The sequence below is a fragment of the Talaromyces amestolkiae genome (genome assembly GCF_001896365.1).
Source record: "Talaromyces amestolkiae strain CIB chromosome Unknown scaffold23.1, whole genome shotgun sequence".
NCBI classification, from domain to species: Eukaryota; Fungi; Ascomycota; class Eurotiomycetes; order Eurotiales; family Trichocomaceae; genus Talaromyces; species Talaromyces amestolkiae.
Window position 1 is genome coordinate 465,490 of NW_024468059.1, and position 14,908 is coordinate 480,397.

At 46.4% G+C, this 14,908-nt stretch overlaps 3 protein-coding genes across 3 annotated transcripts; 1 reads left to right on the forward strand and 2 right to left on the reverse strand.

The window, feature by feature from the left end:
- Nucleotides 1–138: 138 nt before the first annotated feature.
- Nucleotides 139–1,506, reverse strand: BHQ10_009310 (uncharacterized protein; the record flags this gene model as incomplete). Its single annotated transcript, XM_040882213.1, has 1 exon — nt 139–1,506. One exon carries the CDS (start codon nt 1,504–1,506, stop codon nt 139–141), a length of 1,368 nt encoding a protein of 455 aa, XP_040737812.1.
- Nucleotides 1,507–2,117: 611 nt separating this feature from the next.
- Nucleotides 2,118–2,672, reverse strand: BHQ10_009311 (uncharacterized protein; the record flags this gene model as incomplete). The annotated part of the gene is made up of 1 exon (XM_040882214.1): nt 2,118–2,672. The coding sequence occupies one exon, from the start codon at nt 2,670–2,672 to the stop codon at nt 2,118–2,120; it is 555 nt and encodes a 184-aa protein (XP_040737813.1).
- Nucleotides 2,673–3,100: 428 nt separating this feature from the next.
- BHQ10_009312 (uncharacterized protein) lies at nt 3,101–14,775 on the forward strand (the record flags this gene model as incomplete). Its single annotated transcript, XM_040882215.1, has 4 exons — nt 3,101–9,168; nt 9,227–9,572; nt 9,641–10,220; nt 10,322–14,775. 4 exons carry the CDS (start codon nt 3,101–3,103, stop codon nt 14,773–14,775), a joined length of 11,448 nt encoding a protein of 3,815 aa, XP_040737814.1.
- Between the last annotated feature and the right edge of the window lie 133 nt (nt 14,776–14,908).

Here is a 14,908-nt window from a genome sequence, read left to right on the forward strand (position 1 = left end):
TCTCAAAAGAAAAGATAATGCAAGATATTAAGCTTTCTTCATTGCGAAAGGAAGTATTGGACATCTTGGTACTTGCAATGAGAAGCGGCTTAGATACAGCGGAAGGCCATTATAATGTGAATGACATAGACAAAATGATCATTGATCAATGCTAGAAAGACTACCTACATCGCTCAACACAATCTTACGATCAATACCGAATTGTTGGTCCAGCCACGCGAAAGTCCGGTGAGCCGACAATCCAAATGCTCCCACCTTGGCTTGTAGMCCTCCCTGGGCGGCGTCATTCGCCAGCCACTTGAACTTTCGGTCGTCATTCAAATGACCCAATGCCTTGTAAATGCGCTCGGTGCTGAACTCTGGTTTCGCATATAAGGCGGCTGCGGCTCCAGTCACGAAGACTGGGCAGCGCACCTGCTCGAGATATTCATGATCATCGGGTCGGCTAAGTGTGTAGCTCATCATCATGCGGAAAACATCCGCCGGCTGCTCTACGCCGAAGATTGTCTTGAGATGATTGAACTCCCACCGGGCCTGGAAGTTGGACCATTGCAGGAAGCCCACAAGACCGTTAAAAAAGCCATCAGGTGCGAAACCACCATCGGTTTCAAACATGTGAATTAAAAATTCAGGCATTCGGCCTTTCATTATGTCCCACATGCAGTAGAATGGATCGATAGACACACAGGCCTTGACACGAGGGTCTGCGGCAGCTCGAAGTGCATAATAGCCACCCATTGAAGCGCCACACACTGCGACGCGATCGAGGTCAAGTTGCAATTCGGGATGCTCGTTGCTGTAGGTATACAAAAAGTCGAGCACTTTGCCGTTTACCACTTCCCAGTCAGGTCGCATGGTCAGCTCTTCGCGTCGCAGCACGATTCCTTGCCCAGGCCCTTCATACGTCAAGACGGCATAACCCATTTCGACGCCTGCAACAGGATTAATAAAATAGAGTTCCTCTTGTGTAGAGTCGCCACCGCCAATGTTGATCAAAACAGGGACCTTCTCTGTCACGCGTTTGTTCGCCAAGGGAAGATATAGATAGCCAGGCAGCTTGACCTTTTTCTCATAAGGAATGTGGATGATGCGAACGTCCCCCTCCATCAACGACGTCGCGCGTTGGAAATTTGAAATTGCACGTTCTAATGTCGGGAGCACGCGACGGTCGATATGACCAGGCCGACTCGAGAGCATGTACTGGGCAGCTCGGATATAGTTCGACGAGCGGAGGTATGCCCGACGAGCAGCGACACGATCTCCAGTCCGTTCCGCCTCCTCTGCCAGAGCTTCTGTCTTAGTACCTGCACGCAACCAAGCGGTATGCCAGCTCTCTGGATGACTGTCCCGGATGGACCCAACCGCCTGCAACACTTCTGCGATCTCTGCCCCCTCGTAAGGAGCAAATCCGAGCAGACGCACAAGTTCGAAATCAAACCATTCCGACTTGAAAAAGTGGAACATTGCCTTCTGGCTGTCATCAGTAGCGGGCTTGCTGGGCGCCATCGATAAAAATGATTTTTATGTATACGTTAGGTATATGAACTTGAAACTCAGGTCAAATTATCAATGTTGATCTAGCACCGAATTTTTCCACGCCCCTATTTATGAACGGAAAACAAAATGAATCTGCAAACCATCCAACCAAAATCAATAAATAGAAAAAAAGAAAGACAGCGACACATTTTGTGATAAGATGAGTAAGCTTGGAAGAAGGAAGCATTTCGGGCATATTTAGGGTTAGTGCGTATATCGAGACATATTCGGCGCCGACTGCTGTATAGGCTGCAGGTCCGGGTGCAAACATAAATTGATTATAAGACTGTGGCTCGGCGTTTCAACTATTATATGTGCGGTTAGCAAAGGAAGTTGCATGTTGCGCTTGCTGATCGTGATTTTAGATTGTTTTTGTTTCATTTTTCATGACTACCCGGCTAGGGTCGTTCGGCACTACAGGAGGCTGGTTTTCGGTGTCGGCCCTCAAGATGTAATCAATGGTTTTCATAAACAGCTAGTTACGGCATTATTAAAGAGAACTAAGAAGAATGCTCCACAATATTTTCGGCCAGGCTTATTGTTCCTATTGGAGAAACAAACATACGAAGGCAACTACATGTTCACTCCGAAACTCCCGGGTAAACAATGTCAGCTAGCTGTTTAAACGGCGGAAATGTTGACCGGTCGTCCTTGATGTTAACGATTTTTCCATCAACAATATACGCTTCCACCCAGCCGAATGTTGCCTTTGGGGGCCGATTCTGATCAATAAACGGAAGTTCCTCTTGTTGGAGTCGATGGAATCCAGGGTCTTGCGCAATCGCATTCATGCTATCGAAATCCTTGAAGTAGAACTCAACCGCGGCGTCGTAGTCTTCGAGCACCCAATTTCGGTTGAACTTTTCTTTCCAGTCGAAAAGCAGCTTTTGGGCCCTCTTGGGAGCGTAAACCTGAATGTTCAATGATGAGTTACCATTGGACAAAGCCCCGTAGCGAACAAAAGCTGAAAGGGTATCATAGCTTACCAGAGAATATCCCAAAAGACCATGCTGCTGGTGGATTTTGACTGCTTTGACTGCATGGTCGTTTGTGGCAAACTCGTATACCTCAGACTCCGGTTTGTCCGGATTGAAGTAGTGGTAGATAGATAGGCGAAGAATGCGTTGTGAAATCATCGTGCAAACGAGGGATCAAAAATGATTGACGAGAGAGACGTGTTCCTGGGTTGGTAAAATTTGTCTATCAGGGCTTGACATACCTATATAGCAACCTTGAACATGATACCACCTCAAGCGTACCCCAATACGGCAACATCTGCACCGGCGATTCGGCTCTTAGATACTGCATCTCGTCGTCGGTGGATTAAAACTCATCAGCGCCGAGCTAGGAATGGGTACCATGTAGGCCATTCGGAACCTCTTAGGGCTAGGGCTTTTTTCCCTTTTTTGAGTCGTTACAATGGTCACTCCCTTGAAAACTCCAGATTCCAATTGCTCTCCGATTATGCAGCGAATGGAATAATCAGTCACATCGACTTGTCTAACTTCATAGATCGTTTTTCTTATTTTTTCAAGTCTAATAGACTCCTTAGATTCCACCAAAAATGTCTACGGACTACATACAGCCAGCATCAGAACCCATCGCCATCGTGGGTAGCAGTTGTCGTTTACCCGGCAATGCGTCTTCCCCATCGAGGCTATGGAGCCTTATACAAAACCCACGAGAATTGTCTAAAGAGGTGCCTGCCAATCGCTTCAATATTGATGGATTTTACAATCAAGATCCGGAACATCAAGGAACAACCAATACCAGAAAAGCACATTGGTTGGAGGAAGATCCTACGGTATTCGATGCTAGTTTCTTTAATATCACTCCTCTGGAAGCAGAAGCCATGGATCCGCAACACCGAATGCTGTTGGAGGTGACATATGAGGCAATGGAGTCTGCTGGGTTCGAAATGCAGACGATGCGAGGGAGCTCAACTTCTGTATATGTCGGCACAGTTGGCTCGGACTACGATAATATCGTCATGCGAGATCCACTAGTGTTATCTAGATACACAGCTACAGGAACACATCGTTCCATACTATCCAACAGACTCTCATATTTTTTCGATTGGAGGGGGCCTTCAATGACGATTGATACGGCATGCTCGTCGAGTTTGGTTGCTCTTCATCAAGGCATCCAAAGCTTGCGTACAAATGAAAGCCAGATGGCCTGTATTGCAGGTGCCAATCTCATGTTGAGTCCTGAGTTGTTTCTTACGGAGTCGGCACTTCATATGCTTTCGCCCGAGGGAAAATGTCACATGTGGGATGATAGAGCGGATGGATATGCCCGGGGAGAGGGCATAGTGGTTGTTTTCCTCAAAAGACTAAGTGACGCCCTAGCAGATGGCGATCATATAGAGGCTATCATTCGTGACTCAGGTGTGAATCAAGACGGGCGCACCAGAGGAATCACCATGCCTAGCTCAGAAGCCCAATCGGCTTTAATAGAGAAGGTCTATCGGCGTTCGGGTCTAGATCCAACTGCCCCTTGGGGACGCTGCCAGTACTTTGAAGCACACGGTACGGGTACTCAAGTGGGCGATGCCAGGGAGGCAGAAGCGATTGAAAAAGCCTTTTTCAGCTCAAGTCATTTGCAAGACGTCCAAGGAAAAGAAAATGATGATGTGACAAAATTGTATGTCGGCTCGATCAAAAGTGTATTAGGGCACACAGAAGGTACCTCCGGGTTAGCCAGTCTGCTGAAAGTATCTCTTGCCCTACAACACGGTGTTATCCCCCCTAACCAGCATTTTGCAAATCTTAGCAATGAAGTTGCCCCATTCTATAGTCACATGCAGGTACCAACAACTGCGCAGCCATGGCCGAAGGGACTACCAGGTCATCCGTTGCGTGCTAGCGTCAATAGCTTTGGGTTTGGGGGTACCAACGCACATGTCATAGTGGAAAGTTTCGAACCAGCAGTTCATGATCCACACTACCTACAGAGATCGAAAGAGAAAATCGAAAACCCTACACTTCCATTATTATTCTCCGCAAGCTCAGAGCAGGCGTTGATAGCCACCGTTGCAAAATTTCATCAAGCGCTTCGCAATGACTACGCACTCAATACACATCAATTAGCTTGGACTTTGGCCTGTCGTAGATCAATCTTACCCACTAAGTTGGCTTTCTCAGGACCCACGAAAAAGGATCTGTTTCTTCAAATGGATACGGCACTGAAAAGCGTGATCAATAACCCAGCGATCAAGCTAGGCCGCGAAACACCGGCTATTGCCTCGCCAAAACTACTCGGCATATTCACTGGACAAGGAGCTCAATGGGCTACAATGGGAAAACAGCTTATACTGAGAAATCGGACGTTCCGTGAATCTATTGAGAGACTAGACGCACATCTCCATGATCTTCCTGATGGCCCGGAATGGTCTCTGAAGGAAGAGCTGCTCAAGCCGCCTTCCGAATCTCGAATTATGGAGGGGCCAATTTCTCAGCCTCTATGCAGTGCAGTACAAATGGCCCTGGTTGACTTGCTCAATTCTATTGGAGTGCGTTTTCACACGGTCATTGGTCATTCTTCTGGAGAATTAGCAGCAGCGTACGCTGCAGGGTACATTCGGCCACGCGATGCAATGTTTATATCCTACTACCGTGGTCTTTCTACAAAGTATGCTGGTGGACGAGATGGAAAGAGAGGAACAATGTTAGCGGCAGGKATTGGGTCTGAGGAAGCCTCTGTGTTCATTAACCAGCCATTACTAAAAGGCCGAGTTGTAATCGGTACAAGCAATTCCCCTGTTAGTGTCACATTGTCCGGCGATCTCAGTGCCATCGAAGAGGCGCGTGACCTGCTCGAGTCCGAAGGCAAATTTGCTCGGATCCTCAAAGTTGACAATGCTTACCATTCCTTTCACATGAATGCTTGTGCCGAGCCTTTTTTAAACTCGATGGTGAACGCCAATATTCAGATCTTGAAGCCAGATCGCCCGTGCTCCTGGATCTCTACAGTCTACACTAGTGATCCTGCGGCAAACCTTGAAGACCTTGCCGGCTCGTACTGGCGAGATAATATGTTAGGGAGTGTTCTCTTCCGTGAAGCCCTTGAGCGAGCGATTGATAGTGGCCCATTCGATATGGCTCTAGAGATCGGTCCACATCCGGCACTTAAGGCGTCAGTCTCTCAGACATTAAAGGAGAAGACGGGTGGCCAATTTATCCCCTATACTGGTGTTTTAGATCGAAAGAAAGACGATGTAGTAGCCTTTGGTGAAGCCATCGCATACATGTGGTCACACTTTGGTTCGAAAGCAGTCAACTTTGATGCTTATGCAACTTATTTCTATTATGACCATCGTTCGCGACCTGCTGTCTTAAAAAATCTCCCTTCATACTCTTGGGACCATACACAAACATATTGGCGAGAATCACGCGTTTCAAAACGTTATTCACATCGTGATGTCCCCAAAGAGCTCCTCGGAAGTCGCTCTCCCGATGATAACGATGCAGAGATGCGCTGGCGCAATGTCTTCTCAGTGAAGGCCCTTCCATGGCTTCAACAAATAAAAATCCGAGATCGCATAACTATTCCTGCTTCTGTGTATTGTTCAATGGCATTAGAAGCAGCTTTCGCCATGCCGCATCGCAGGGACATACTCATGGTGGATCTGATTGATGTTCAAATCTACGACAACATTGTTATCGATACTGACTCTAATGGCGTTGAGGTTATATTCAATTTCCGGGTGGACAAGTCGAATGCCAACAATTTTCCCAAACAAGACAATATCATGGCCTCATTTAATATGAGCTTTGCTGATGTTTGTGACGATGGCCAAGTCAAGGCGGCTTTTTCAGGCAACATGGTTATTACATTCGGCAATAAAAGTGTGCAAAATCTACCGCCAGTACCTAATATCGAGGATAGTTTACAGGAAGTGGATATAGATCTATTTTACCGAGAATTGAAAGAGATTGGTATGACTTATCAGGGTCCGTTCTGCGCGTTATCCAAATTGCAAAGACGTCTGGAAAATGCATCTGCTCAAGTAACGGACTGCTCCCCGTCGCCGGTGTCTACATTTATGGTCAACCCAACAACGATCGAAGCCGCAATACAGACAGCATTGGCGGCATTTGCAGCTCCGGGAGATGGAACATTTTGGAGTCCCTTTCTTGTTAAGAAATTTGGAAAATTCTCTTTTGATTTCCGATTCTCTAGCGCTGAGTCAAGGTTTTTGCACAGTTTCGCCCAGGTGACGAATGAATCATTCGCCTCGCCCGCAGATCTCTCAACGCATACTGCGGACATTCAATTGGCTGATCAGAGTCATCAAACTGTTATACAAATGGAGGGGATTGTTTTTGAGCCTACGATGCAATCCACTGCGAACGATGATCGTATCCTCTACTTCCACCAAGTCTGGGATGTAGATATCACCAATGGACCAGTTGGCTTTGATGAACTAGCGAGTACTGAACAACGGATATCTCGAGTAGCCCGCCAGTTTAGTCATCGCGATCCTAAGATGAAAATTCTGGAAATTGCAACAAATTCTGCAGCTGTCACGTCAGCCCTGCTTGATGGCTTCGGTTCCGCATTCAATTCCTATACGCTGGCCGATATTGAGGCTTCGTCCGGCAACCTCATTCATACAAGCAGGACATATGATGGAAAAGAAATCTCGAAATTGAGTCTAGATGTTGGACAAACATACGATGAACAGTGGCCAGAGGTTGATGCTTATGATATTGTGGTGATCCAACCTCCCCTCTATCTGCCACAAGATTACAATATGATAATATCCAATGTTCTATTCAAACTTCTAAGACGTCCGGGCTATATTATTTGTGTTCAGAAACGCTACGAAAGTTCTCCGTCGATAAATGATAGGATACAGAGTGACGAATGGAAGAACCAACTCCTAAACACTGGCTTTATCGAGTTAGGATTTCCAAATGCCAACGTTGTGGGCGACAAGTCGGAAATATCCATTTGGCAGATCGACAATTCTAGCATGGGTTACTCTTACAATGTGCTAAAATCGGATCTTGCAACAAATATCTATGGATCACTGCTCCTCATTGGCGGCCAGCAACAGCAAATATCACTTATAGCCGACAAGGTTAGTGCACTGCTTCGCAAATTGAACATCAATGTCGTCAACCTCAAGAGTCTGGAGGATTTTGACCCCTCCGAATGCTCTGATATAGTTGGCACACTTTTCCTACAAGATCTTGAGGAGCCTCTCATGAGCACGAACGAAACGCAGCGAATGCTACTGCTGAAAAATGTCTTGAGCAACAGTCCGGTTACTATGTGGCTCACACAAGCATTTGTTAGATCAGACGCCTATCATTCAGCGTCGTTAGGTCTGGGTCGTGATATGATGGCCATGCATCCAAACTTGCGCATTCAATTCTTCGAGTTGGACACATTGGAAATGGTAGAAACACTCATCGCCGAAGCCTTTCTGCGTTTCGTTATTTCAGGAGTCGACAAGGAACAGGTGTTCCCTTCAGCATTTGAAACACACATTCGGCTCGAGAAGGAGAGAATCTTAATTCCAAGATTGATCCCCCACAGTGAGCTCAATGATAGATTGAATTCCACCCGAAGGACCATCATTAAATATGCAGACATAACTACAGACGAGATCGAGTTTTTGGTTCGAAAGGATATCGATGTGAATGGTCATGGTTACATTGCAAAATTGGTCAAACCCCATCCACGGATGGACAGTGACATCAAAAACCATCTTATTGTCAAAGCCAATTACAGCACCAAATACGCCTTTCGCATCAACGGCATGTTCGCTCATATTTGCATTGGTACGAGCAATCGACCAGGGAAGACTGTTATCACAGTGGCCCAGTCAATTGCATCTCATCAAAGGGTTACTGACATGCTAGTTCTCGACGTTAATCTAGGAAATCTCTCCGAAGTTGCTTTTCTGTCGATTATAGGAGGTTTCCTTTTCGCCCAGAATGTGATACAGCAGATAGCGGACTCAGAGACGGCCGTGCTATATGACCCAGAGGAGAACGTGGGCTCATTAATCCACCAGTTATTAGGAGACTCGAATCAGCGTCTCGTATACCTTACTGATGGTTCATCGGGGAAACGAAATGGTGTTGACTGGGTTCATGTCCACCCGAAAAGATTCATCAGTGCGTTCCGGCTTCTAGTCCCCCGAGACGCCGGTCTATTTGTCGACCTTTCCTCCCGGTCAGACTTAGAGAATAAACTGTTGAAATATTTACCGAGAAACTGCCGCTTTTTCCGGAAAGAATCAATTCTCTCAACTACTGCCTCCGTGCATACAACGGAAGATTGGAGATCTATTCGGAAAGCCCTATTCGCAGCAGTCAATTATATAGACAGCTCTACTTCATTCATAGCGCAGTCAAGCACGTCCTCGATTGTTGATATATCTGATCTGCAAAATGAAAGGGTTCATAAAAGCATGAACCCCCTTGAAATGGTGAATTGGACGCACGCTCAGCCCATCCCTATCAAGCAGACACCAATTGACCCTGAGGATCTTTTATCCCCGTCAGAGACCTATCTCATGATTTCACTTCCCAATGATCTCAGCGAAGCTCTTTGCCGGTGGTTGATAAGATACGGTGCGCGAAGCTTAATCTTCTTGACGATGGATTCTAAAGTGTAATCTAATCCCCATGATCAATTCAAACGATGTGGCGTGAATACTAATGTAATACAGGTCCTCCCTGGAAGATTCTTACTGGATACGGCAACTCAGTAGAGCGGGTACATCGATTGAGGTAGTTCCAGCAGACATTTCCAGGAAACATGAGCTAGTTAACAGTCTGTATGCAACAACACATGGAAAAAGGCCGACTATAGGTGGTGTGTTCTTGGGACCGGCAAATACGGAACAAGGTAGTCTTGAGGATACCTTAGCAGCATTGAATTCGCACGCTGCTGCACTTGAGAATTTGGATGAAGTATTTTCCGCTCCTTATGATGGCTTTTTCGTGGCATTCTCCACACTATCTAGGATAACGGGTGCGCCGGATGGAACTACTAATTCCGCAGCCTCAAACATGGTATGATATACGATAGTTCACATCAGTTTTAATTATGTATTTGCTAACAAGGAGTCATCAACGAACAGTACACGGCCGCTCTTTGTGCAAGACGTAGAGCAAGAGGTTTGGGAGCTTCCTTGCTTGATCTGACCTCCTGGTATGGGAGTCGATCGGATGTTGGAGGTTCCAGTCATCCTGGGTTATATGAGTTAACGGAAAGGATATCTGAGAGGGACCTTCACCAGGCGTTCGGCGAAGCTGTAGCTGCGGGGAAGCTAGCCTCGTCCTCCATCTCAGAAATTACATTGGGTTTACATCCGGTTCCAAGGTCTTCAAGCAACCCTCTACCAGCGTTATTTACGCATCTTCTTGAAGAACCTCAAGATGCTACGTCTGAAATAAATGAGCTTGAGGCGTCCCTTCCACAGCGTATTTTGTCGGCTGGTACAGATACGGACGAAGCATTGCAAATACTCTATCAAGCGTTCTCTCTGTATCTGGCCACTGCTCTCCAGCTACCGGCCGAGGGAATAAACATTAACACGGTCATTATTGATCTCGGCGTTGATTCACTAGTTGCTATGGAAATTCGTTCTTGGTTTCAAAACGAAATTTATTTCGACGTCACTGTCTTGCAGATTCTGTCTGGAGCTAGTATTCACGAATGTAAGTTCTTCATCTTGCATGCCCCCTTCCTTTCTTCTACGACCAGCCCGGTGTTTTCCTTACTATAGTATTTCGGACAGACAGCTAACCTCGAAACTTAGTGTGCCAAGCTGTTCTGATAGACATAAAGAGTGGCGAACAATATGCTGATCCTGAAGAAACGGCCCTAAAATCCACTTCTAGTGCTCCATTAAGCGAAAATTCCAGCAAGCCTATCATGACACCTGATACTGGGATGTCCATGATTATGGGTAGCAAATTGCCGATGTCATTTGGTCAAGCTCGAGTCTGGTTCCCTTATGAGTATCTTGAAAACAAGACTGCCTATAACTGTACGACCACCTACCAGCTCCGTGGTTCGCTGGATGTCGATCGCTTTACACAGGCACTACAAACAGTAATCCGACGAAACTCGGCCTTCCGTACCTCTTTCTTTACTGATCCAACCATGGGCGAGCCGTACCAAATGATGCATGAAATGTCCCCATTTCAGCTACGAAAAGTTGTTCTTGGTCCCTTCGCTGAATCGTCTACACAAATAGAGGAAGAGAAACGCCTCGTTGCAGAACATGTTTACGATCTTGGACTGGGAGATACATTTATTGCCACCCTTTGCAGTCATACAGATGAGCCAAAAATCCATACCATTATATTTGGGTATCACCATATCATCATGGATGGTGTCAGTTGGCAATTATTTCTACAGGATCTCGATCAATGCTACACCAATAATCTACAGAGTCATCTTCCTCCCGTTGGTCAATACTTTGACTTTACTGTTCAGCAGCGAGATGCTGTAGATAGCCAAATCAGTATGAGTCACCGGAGGTTCTGGAAAGAAGAATTCATCGATCCGCCAGAGCCATTGCCCATCCTGCCGTTCGCAAAGTCCTTCACGCGAAAAAGTCTCACCCGCTACGATAACATCGAAATAATGCTGGATCTCGACAGAGGCCTCGTCTCCAAGATCAAGAAGTGTAGTGCTGCTGCAAGAGTTACTACATTCCACTTTTATTTGTCCGTACTGCAGGTTATGCTCCATCGCTTTCTCCAGGTCGATGATTTTGTCATTGGTATTGTCGATGCTGGTCGTCATAACAAAGCCTTCGTTGATACAATAGGCTTCCTGATTGATCTTCTACCACTAAGATTCAACCTTGCTAATAAGGGGACAAGATTCCCGGAGTTGTTGAATTCTACTCGCTCTAAGGTTTACTCAGCTATAGGACATGCTGGTATACCTTTCGATATCATCCTTGAAGACATTAATCCTCCTTCTTCCTCGGTATCACCACCATTGTTTCAAGTGGTGATGAACTATCGTATGGGTGTGTTAGGTCAAAAAACTATTGGTGACGTTGACCTGGACTGGTCCACATATGAGGATGCCAAGCATCCCTTTGACTTTATCTTGACGGTGGATGAAAACGATGGAGAAGCTTTTCTTACGCTCTCTTTACAGCAGTACCTATTCGATCGTGCCGGTGGTGACTTGTTTCTCTCAACCTATATTCACCTCCTTGAAATTTTTACAGAAGAATCATCTCTGAAAATCCAAGATGCTCCGCTTTTTAACAAGCACGATTTGAAAACTGCGATATCTCTGGGAAAGGGGCCAATAGATGAGAATATTCTGGATGACACTCTGTCATTACGCGTCGACAACTTCGTGGCTAGCCAGCCCCATGCTGTCGCAATCAAGGATAATTCAATTACGATGACCTATCGGCAGATGGCTGACCGAGTGAATGAGATCGCCAACGCAATGCTTTATGCCGGTGTTTCGACAAGCTCTCATGTCGCGATGCTAATAAACCCAGTGGCAGATGCTATCTGCACGATACTGGCAATCATGCGCATTGGCGCTGTATATGTTCCTCTTGATGTACGCAATTCCGAAGAGCGACTACTGTCGATCGTCACGCAATCCAAGGCCATGCTTGTTATCTTCCATGACAGTACACAAGACCAACTTTCCAAAATTCAGACTAATATGCCATACGCCATTAGAAGTGTCAATATCTCGATTATTGCCAATGATTCGAGGCCTGTTCCCAATCGATCCGCGGCGGACAGCCCAGCATTCGTAATGTTCACAAGTGGGTCTACTGGTAAGCCAAAAGGAGTGATGTTAAAACATTCAAACTTCCTCACTCATGTTCTTGCTGCCTCCAAAGAAATGGATTTACGCACTGGGAGAGAAGTAGTCTTGCAGCAAAGCGCTTTTGGATATGACGCCTCGCTGGCACAGATCTTTTATGCCCTGGCAAACGGCGGTTCATTGGTGATGACAAGCAATCGCGGCGACATGGAAGATATAGCAACCCTCATGCGGAAAGAAAACGTTACATTCATGCTTGCCTCACCTTCAGAATATTTGATACTGTACCAATATGGTAGAGAGTTTCTAAAAGGCTGCACCAGCTGGCGCATTGCCATGTGTGGTGGCGAGGCCTTTTCAAGCAATCTCAAACAATTGTTCCACGACCTGGACATTCCAAACCTGAAAGTGTGGAATGCATATGGTCCTAGTGAAATTTCCGTCGCCTCTTCTTTCTACAGTGTCCCCTACGACGCGATTGCTTTGCAGGACACAACTAAAGTCCCCATCGGGCGGGCCATCACCAACTATGCTGTATACATTTTAGATCCAGAGTCGGCCCAACCACTGCCTGTGGGCTGGGTGGGAGAGATCTGCATTGGTGGACCGGCGGTCAGTGCCGGATATCTTTACAACGAGCAGATGACGATGGACAGATTCATACCAGACACGATATCTTCCACATCTGCCAGTGGTTGGAGATCCCTTTACCGCACAGGCGACCAAGGACGTATGCTTTCGGATGGCTCAATTGCTTATCTTGGTCGAATCGCGGGTGACTCTCAAATCAAACTGAGGGGCATCCGTATCGAACTGGATGAAATTTCGATCTCCATTCTTCAGACCTCTGCCGGAGTGGTCTCCAACGCCGCTGTTTGTACCTGGGGCGAGGGACAAGAGCAATTCCTTATTGCGTTTATTGTGTTTTCTGTTGACCAGGTTCCTGAAAATGCAGATGAATATTTGCACGGGTTGATCTCGTCTTTGCCTTTACCATCATATATGCGCCCCGCAATGGCAGTTCCGATAGATAAACTTCCCATGAATGCTAGTGGGAAGTTAGATCGACGAGCGCTTCGAGATCTGTCTCTTCCCGAGATCGCGGAACAACGAGATGACGACTCGTTGACAGATACAGAAGTCAAACTGAAGCAGATCTGGACAGATGTCTTGGCTAACTCCAAAGTTAAACTGCAGATTCGGAAACAGTCGGACTTCTTCTCAGTTGGAGGTAACTCACTCTTACTACTGAAGATGCAACGGGAGATCAAGCACGTTTTAGATAGAGAAATTCCGCTATCAGAGCTGTTCCGAAATAGCGACCTACAGACTTTGGCTCGTCGTCTGGACAACGATATTGGAGACCTTGTGACACACTCACACATTGACTGGAATGCTGAAGTTTCGCTCCCTTCAGATTTGCACAAACCTGATTCCAAACCTGCAACTTATCCTATGGAAATTGTTCTCACGGGATCTACAGGTTTCCTGGGAAGATGGATTCTTAAGCAACTTTCGGCACATCCAGAGGTCGCTCAAATTCACTGCATTGCCGTGCGCCCGAAGGAACCTGGTATTATACGTAATAATGAGATGTGGACGTCAGAAAAGGTTACAACTTACACCGGCGATCTATCTCTACCTAATTTAGGTCTTTCAGAAGAAGATCAAGAGAGAGTTTTTGTCAATGCTGGCGCCATCATTCATTGCGGCGCGGATGTTTCGTTTATGCAAACATATACATCACTGCGCAAGCCCAATGTCCAATCAACAAAGGAGCTTGTTAAAATGGCTTCAGCTCGCCGATCTGTTCCATTTCATTATGTGTCGACTGCAGGCGTCGTTCACCTAAGCGGCGAGGATAGTTACGGGGAGATATCTGTGGCGGCTCACCGTCCTCCAACAGATGGCTCCGACGGATACGTTGCATCCAAATGGGCCAGCGAGGTGTTTTTGGAACGCTGCAATCGCGAAACCGGAATCCCGGTGTCGATCCATCGTCCTTCCAGCATTATTGGACCCGATGCACCGAGCATGGACATCATGAACAACATTCTGCGCTTCTCGCGGCTCATGAAGGTGATACCTCGTGTCACTGGCTGGGTAGGATCCATGGACCTTGTCGACGTAAAGTCTGTCGCAAAAAACATCATCAACACAGTAATAGATATGCACAATCGTTCTCAAAACACGGGTTCTTTCTCCACAGTGCAATACTATCACGAGTCCGGTCAAACTGTCGTCCCCGTCGAGTCCGTGAAAGAATATCTCGAGAAGGAAGAAGGAGTTCCCTTTCAAACACAAAATTTGGATCAGTGGATAGAAAGCGCGAGAAAACATGGAATCGACGAGCTTGTTGCGGAATTTTTGATCACAATGCATACGTCTGGACAGGGACCTTCAATGCCCTTGTTGATCACTTCTAGGAAATACGACACCTCCTTACGGTCATAGGTAACCGACTTTTGTTACTTTATTCTATCCTCCTAATTGTATTCTTGAGTTCAATTTTGTCTCCACACTGCCCATTACTTGTACTCGATTTTGAAAGACCGATGACTTAATTACTCCTGTATGTTAAGAAAAG